Below are 7,883 nucleotides of genomic sequence, written 5' to 3' on the forward strand. Positions count from 1 at the left end.
GGAGCAGCAGCAGCGAGGAGGAGGAGGAGGCAGCGACGGCGGCAAGGGGGGGCCGCAGCAGCACCGCCTCCACCACCACCACCACCATCCCCCGCACCACAACCACCAGCTCAACGGCCTCATCAGCCCCGAGCTGCGGCACCTGCGGGCCTCCCTCAAGAGCAAGATCCTCAGCTCGGAGGCAGGGGCAGCCCCCGAGGGGCTGGAGAACAAGCGAGCCAGCAAAACAATGGGCTCCGGACAGCAGCAGCAGTCATCGCCCCCGACCACAGCACCGTGCTCATCCCCTCTTACCAACCACCTCCCTCCCCAGGGAAGGACTGCACCCTCTCCTCCTCCTTCTCCCCCAGCAGCGGCAACAGGGGACAGGAGCCAGCCTGCTGCCACAACTACGACTGCTGCTAAGACTGCAGCCCGCAATGGACTGGCAGGAGGGACTGGCTTGGAGGAGGAAGAGCAGGAGGAGGGGGATGAAGGAGGGGAGGAGGAGGAGTCTCTGCTGCTACTCTCCAGGTCCTTAGCAGCAGCTTGCAGTTTGAAAGGCTCGGGAACGGACTCTCAGCCCGAGGAGGACCTAACGATACGATACGTCCGATATGAGTCAGAGCTGCAGATGCCCGATATCATGAGACTGATCACCAAAGATCTGTCTGAACCCTACTCCATTTACACATATAGGTATTTTATCCACAACTGGCCACAACTTTGCTTTTTGGTAAGTGCTGGAGGGGGCAAGGGCGGGCAGGAATTGGGAGTGGTTTGGGGCTGGGGAGGAGAGGATGAAAGGGTTGACATCTGCAGAAATACTTCTAATAATCTTTTTGTGGATAAGGCTAAGCTTTTTTGGAAGTACCTGTCTTCCTAATGAAGTCCTCTTGTGACCTTTGCATGTGTAAGTAAAGCATATGCCTGAAGTTCCTACATTTGTTAATATATAAGTGGTGGGGAAAGGGTTTGAGCACAGGGCTAGGATCCAGGAATTCAAGGCTTCTAATCTTGGTTTTGACATTGGCTTTTGTGACCTTTGGTAGCTCATTCTATCATTCTGTCTCAGTTCCTAGGTTTGTATTTAAAAAAGAAAGTGCTTAGTCCACTGGTGTCTTACGAGTGCTTAGTAATTCTTGCACAATGGTTTTAAAATAGACTTCAGCGTGGCTAACATATAAATGTTAAGTGATACCTGGAGAGACACTGTTAAAGGTTTTGTAGACTTTTTGGTCTACTAGCTTTGAAAAAGACAAGTACAACTGTATTGCTTCTTACAGATGTGATAGTGTGTGCAGCATGCAGAAATTCTCATGCTGCTTAGATTGTCTTGCTGTACTAATGATGTATTTAGTTTTATATTCTTCCTACTGCATTATCGAAAAGATTGATTTGGCTGTCACCCTGTCTTTCTAAACGTTTAGCACTTCTTATGTGTCTTAGTTGAAAAGTATGCTTTTAGGATGATAATCCGTCCACAGGTATATGAAACTGAGTATAAGTTGGCCTGAGGGGTATACGTGCATAGTAGGAGCTTAGCTGTGTTTAATTTACTCATAGGAAAACTTATGACTGCAAAGCAGAACATTTATGGGAGTGTATGGCACTTCCTTGCTAAGATAAATGATGAATTCTTCTCTCTTGATGTTTTAATCAAGGCTGGACACTTCTCTGAAAGCTATGATTTAGCCAGAGCCAACACACCCTTCAGTTCAGTAATATTTCTGTAAAATTTTAATAGGATATGAGTACAGGAGGTGAGGCTAATGGAATCCATCTGGCCTTAAACTTCCTGAATGTTGTTGTTTTAGGATCTGGTATAATTTATAGCGGGATTTATATGATTCATAGGAGGATTTTCAGAACTGTGCTTCTTAAAACCTGAAGAGGGAATGCAGTAGGACTATAGGATGTTGAGCAAAATAGAACAAAATAGAAGTACGAAAATATTTGAAAACATTGTTTGGTGCAAAGTCATGTTTGCCATTATAAGGATGCTGATCAGAGCAGAATGGTATTTTTCAAGCACTGAGCTATGTGTGTGACTGATTTACCTCATACTGAAAAGAAATGCTTGTGAACTACAAATGTCCATACTTTCAGCATCAAGTGTATTGCCGGTAATGCCAAGGCAATGCTGGATACTATTAGATCACAATGCATCTGTTTAGACTTTGAATCTTCATTTTTTTGTCAGGGAGTAACTTGAGAATTTTGTTACGAAAAGAGCAATGGCAAAATGTTTGACAGAGCACTAAAACAAATGATTTCTAGTATTTATTTTTAACAAATGCATTCAAAGAATAAGATATCAGTCAAGGAAAAGAAAGTGTCTTAAGCTTATTTTGTAGTGACAGCTTCTTTTTTTAATAGCCTTGAAGAATCAACAAAACTTTACTTGAACTCTGTGTAATTCTACTCGATTTGCCATTTTTTTGAAGGGTGGAACAATGTGAAGTACATAAAACTGGAGAAGAATATATGTCTATGAATGTCTAAAGCTGTTAGCAAATTGTTATCTACTTAATAAGTTGAAGCTGTTGCAGTTATGTTGAGTCCAATTTGATGAGTGTTTTTTGTGACTGGTTTTAGTATTTTTAGGGTTTGTTTTTTAGAGGTTGTTCTGTTCTATAAAATTTAATTTGTTCCTGCAGTTAATGGATTCCTGAACTACTTCTATTTTGTAAGTCTCTTTAAAATATTTATCTTCAGTCAGGGACTGCATATTCCAATTAGCAAGAACAGTGTCAGGATGGTGAACAGAAGCATAGTGCCTGATCTCGCAGAATCATTTGTCATTAATGCCTTGTGGCCTCACACCCTTCTGGTTTCAGGTTTCGTTTTGGTTTTGATTGGTCTTGGGGAGAGGGGTTAGACTGCAGTTTGATTGTATTTGAAAAAATATCTGTGGGGGTTCAATCAATTCCTTTAGTGAATTTCACCATCACCATTTTAAAAATTTGCCGATGCATATTCCCCTGTCTTCATGGCACTGCCGTGGGCTCCTTTCCCGTTCTCAACATGTGAGGGGAAAGTACTAACACCATTTAAATTTGAAGGTGGGATGTGTATTTTCCGTAAATGATCAGCAATTGTCCCTTGCTGATATTTATTCAGTAAACCATCTTAAACACCATAATTTTGCTATCTAGCATTTTGGATACCTGACAATGCAGAGCTATTTTCTGAAGGCATTATTAACATTATCCCTGTCGATGATTATCTCATGGGTTTGAAACTTGCTGAGTTTTGGCTTGGCGTTCCCAAGGTGCACCGTTGCTCTAATGGCTAGTGCAACCAAAAGGGCTGCTTGCTTTTCCTTTCTGTTCAACTACCTTTTCCTGGCTTGTGCCAACCCTTGTGTTTCTCTGATTTGGGAAACCAAGATACCCCTCCCACCACCAACATATATTTATAAGTGTATGTATATGTTTTAGGGTCAGGTTTCTGTTGGTTTAGAGCTCCAAATATATTCATGGTAGGATGTCACAGGCACTGGTGTTGGTGCGAGAGAGGAGGTGAGAATGCACAGCTGGAGGGAAGGTATAGGACCAATCCTAACTAGTCACTAGCGTGTTTTGCTGTATCAAGCCACTTCCTAACTGTACGCTCTAAAAAGAAGTTCATATTCCACTTTAAAAGGACCTGGACATACTAGGAATCTTCAAAACCTGTTCATTTTAATCTCAAATTCATCCGTGTAACTGTCTTCCTGACTTTAGGGGTAACAAGTTGGGAATCCTTGATGATCAGTTCTGATGTGTTACACTGCAGCATTATGTGACTGAGCTGTTGCAAGGTACTAACCTTCTCCTCCATAAACTGCAACTGTCTGCTTAAACTCGGGTTTTACCTGTCTTTGGAAGAGCAGGTTTGCACTGTGTGGTAGGTGTGGATGCCCTGTAAATGCCTGGTTTTTACTTATTCCCAGGAGCTCTGTCAACCCAGTTTTTCTTCAAATGACCTATGATAACCACTCCTCTGTCAAAAAATGACAGAGGAAAGGGGTATCTTGTGTTTCACTTGAAGCATTTTTAAGCATGGCTACGGCTTTGTCTCCATATGGATTTTAAATGCAGTTTCAAAGTTGTAGCTTCCTTTTAAAGTGTTTTTGTGGCTTCTAGTCTTAGCAGTGTTAAAGTTCTAAAACTTCCATTTAGAACTGATATGTTAAATATTTCAGAAAATTGTTTTCAAAATACTTCAGCGTGGGAGAGGTGAGCTTAGGAAATCTTGCTCTGTGCCAAAGTTTGGATAAGACAGGACGTAATAAAAGCAGAGTTCTGGCTGAGTGTTGTAACGTCTCCTGTAATTCACAATACTGCACCACTCAGCTGCCTTTTAACAAAAATCTGGAAAATCTGTGCTTTTATTGGGTTCTTAACTTTGCCACTAGCTATAGCAGCATTTATAATTTAAACTTTCACAAGTTTAGAAATAACCTATTAATTCCATGTAAGTGGTTTTAGATGTGTTGTAAATCCTAAATGACTGCAGTTAAGATCTTGTTTTATACTAATGCTTTGCCTTTTTTTTTTCTTTTTTAATTGGGTTTTATTCAAGAGTCTAAGCATACTTCATGTTGAAATTAAGACTTGTAAGAGATCGTCCCTGTTTTTCAGTTGCAGAAAACTTGGGGCATAAAAGAAGAACCAGAAAAGTTAGGAAACTGGGAAGTCTTCCTAGTCTCATGGCAGACGTAGGAAGAAATTCTGTAACATCCATTCCCAATTTGCAAACTCTCTCTGTATTCCAGTTTCCTCTTAGGAGTGATCGTGGTTTCAGATACAGGCTTGCTGTGCTAGTTCTCGCTGTCAGCGGCTTTGTGAAAACTTCGGTCATTGCAGCGTCTGAGTACGTACAACAGCTAGTGTAGTTATTCTGGCAATGCCCTTGCACAGGAGGGAATTACTCGTGTCCAGTTTCATAGAGTGGAAACAGAGCGACTTAGTGATTTGCCCAGTATCATAAAGAGCTCTGACTGAACTGCCAGACTTTAGGTTAAAACCATTAGCCTAAATGTATCCTCTAATAGCATTCAGTAACATGATCGCTAAATGTAAGCCGAAGGATTCATACAGAGCTGTTTCTGTGATACTTTGGGATGGATTTTGGTGCATGTGCGAAAGGAAAGCTGTATTGCAGTAGCACAGGTTCTACTGCATTTGAACTGCAAAATTTCTCTTTCAGGGGCTAGTTGGTTGTTTTAATCTTCTTTAAATGGGAAAAAATGTCACAGGATCTAGGTATTAAATGCATACTCAGACTGTGGCTGATAAGTTTAATGCCATCTTTGCTAATGAAATTAATGCCAATTGTTTAATTTTGTGAAAAGTAATATTCTTGCTGATTTACAGACATTTCTGTGCTAACTCTTCTAGTAATACATGGTTGCAATATGAAGATATTAAAATCTAGTTTGTTTTAAACATTTAAACTTATTCATAAGAACAAAGTTGATGCAAATATTGGATTTGAATTCATGTATGTTAATCCTGCTAATGACTTACGATTGAAGTAAATCTTAGAGTACTCTGTGGGGTTTATAATATATTATAGTAACTTGGGCTGAATTCTGTTTGTAGAAACTTGTATGTTTAGAAGTACTCTCATATACCTGAAAAGAAAATTTGGCCCACGATTGTCTTTTCATAAATGGTGTTGTGTGGGAACTACTTTTTCTCTCTCCTCCCCGCTCTCCCTATTTCAGTCTGGTTTTTTTATTTACACAGTTTAACCTTCTCCAGGGGATTAAATTACGAAGTTTTACACCACATTTTAGGTTCATTTCCAGTTTTAGGTAAGGTTGGAGAGAAGGAGGAAGGAGAGGAGAGGCAACAAAAAACCTCAAATTGAGATGGAAATGCAGCACTCCCTCTGTAAGTGGAACAACCGTAGATTAACTGGCAGACTTACCTGCCTAAAGACAGAGAAATAGATTTAAGTGTTTGGGGAACTGGTAACAAAGTCATACTTTATTCAGCACTCTGGCAACAGTGGTAAAACCAGTGGGTATTTGCTTCTTTGATCACTGAAACAAAATTCTTTGCTGTTCATTTAGTGTTTTAAATATATGATTCATGAACATAGCTTTTCTGAAAAGTGCCCTAAACAAGAAGGAACACAGATATGCAATGTCTAGCATGTCACTGCTCTTCAAATGTGTAGGGGGCGGGGGGGAAAAAGATATATCTTCAAAATTCTCTGCATGACTGTTACGATCAACAATTTGCACGTGTTCACTTCAGGGCACAGCATAACTATAACATGCTAGTTTGCGGTGTGCTTTTTTTTTTAGTGGGGTGTAAGATTACATCTAGGTACTCTGCATAATTATAGCAATGTTACGAACAGTCTGTCTGATGATACTCTTTATTTAACTCCCTGGTTTTCTCAGGTCTGAGCTGAGATACAAAACTTGCCTTGAGCTGACACTTTGCATACACAGTTTTTGTATAAGTACAGCTTTTCTTTTCTATGTAATAAACTCTGTTTTAGAACAAATGAGACTGCTTAGAGACTGTGTATTTCAGTCCATTTGGATCATGCCACAGTTTTTGTTTGAAAAACCACTTGTTTAGATTGTTCAGGGTTGTTCTTGAATACTGCTAAAAAATGTTTTCCTGCCAAATAAAAACTTAGCAATAATTATATTTGCCTGATGAGCTTAAACTATATTAGAAGTGGTGTTAGGATCATGCTGTATCATAGAGCTTTGGAACTGCAGCTCATAGATTTTGGGCTGCTTCATTTCACCTTTGATGCAGCTCCTGGTTGACAGCTCACTTGGTTAATAACCCACCATCCAGGTAGAGATGCTAGAAGATGTTATTCTTGGGGCAAAAAAGCTGTGGGTCTGTGCCTGCAAGATGATCAGCCTGAATGAATCCTCTGTCTGTAGAGTCTTAGCCTACAAGCTATATACATAAGGTTCAGGTGGTTGGATACTATAGCGTATATACCATAGACTTTGGAGAAGCGAGCGTTGGGTTCACAGGTGGGCTGCACTGAGGCCTGGCAATACTGGCTCTGGCAAGTCCTTTTCGTTTGACATGTCTTACTGTTGTAAATTTGTAAGTCCAAAGTGCTTGTGCCAGCACATGCTTGTGCCAATCATGTGCTCTAGTCCCGGTTTAGTTGCTACACTTGAGCCGAAGGCTGGTTCCCCCCCTGCAGATACAGGTCTGTTAAAGTCTGTGAATCCACTTATGCACCCGTACGTACAATTACGAGTTTCTTTTTTATCTCTGTCAGTCTTTCCTGAATGAGTAGTAATTCATTCTCCCCTTGGATGCTATCCTACTCTGCAGCATTATTCAGTTTTACTGCTGCAGGTTATAATGTCATTAATCTGTCATGGTACCTAATCCTTCAGGTAACATATGATTTAGTTTTTCTTACACTCTTCCTCTAATATATTTCATGGTAAAATTTTGGTGAACACAGTGGTTGTGCAAGTGGTTTGGTAAGTGTTTGCGGAGGAGTTGGGCTCTTTTCTTTTTGGTTTGTTTTTTTTTTTCTTAATATTTCAGAATAACTACATCTCCTTGACCATGCTTTTTCTGACAATACCGTTGGGATTAACTGTGAGCACATAGCTCTTAACAAATGAAATCTCTGAACAGTTAAAATGTGTGAAATTAACTGTGTGCTTTTTTGTTTGTTCTTTGGGTATCATATGACTGAAAATGACAGTTTCTAATGATTAAACGCAGCAACATTTTTCTCTGATCCATTGTGGCCTTGCCATTAAAACCAGACAAAAACTAAACATGTTATCTACCACAGCCCTTGTACATAAAAATTCAGATCACTATAAAACAGGAATGAATCTTTTTTTCCCTCTGCGGCAGCCTGTGTGAAAGGGTGATTTATGCCTTAACCTGGTCTTCCCCCCC

General features: G+C 40.2%; 1 protein-coding gene across 1 annotated transcript in view; it reads left to right on the plus strand.

Annotated features, from left to right (window-relative positions):
- Positions 1 to 4: 4 nt before the first annotated feature.
- The window catches only part of NAA30 (N(alpha)-acetyltransferase 30, NatC catalytic subunit), a gene marked incomplete at both ends in the record, with an annotated part of 10,427 nt that continues 2,548 nt past the window's right edge, over positions 5 to 7,883 (plus strand). Inside the window, one exon of the mRNA XM_009582997.1 lies at positions 5 to 715. Coding sequence (XP_009581292.1) covers positions 5 to 715 — 711 coding nt within the window. The remainder of the gene's footprint in view (positions 716 to 7,883) is intronic.

The sequence above is a fragment of the Fulmarus glacialis genome, unplaced genomic scaffold (genome assembly GCF_000690835.1).
Source record: "Fulmarus glacialis isolate BGI_N327 unplaced genomic scaffold, ASM69083v1 scaffold38648, whole genome shotgun sequence".
NCBI classification, from domain to species: Eukaryota; Metazoa; Chordata; class Aves; order Procellariiformes; family Procellariidae; genus Fulmarus; species Fulmarus glacialis.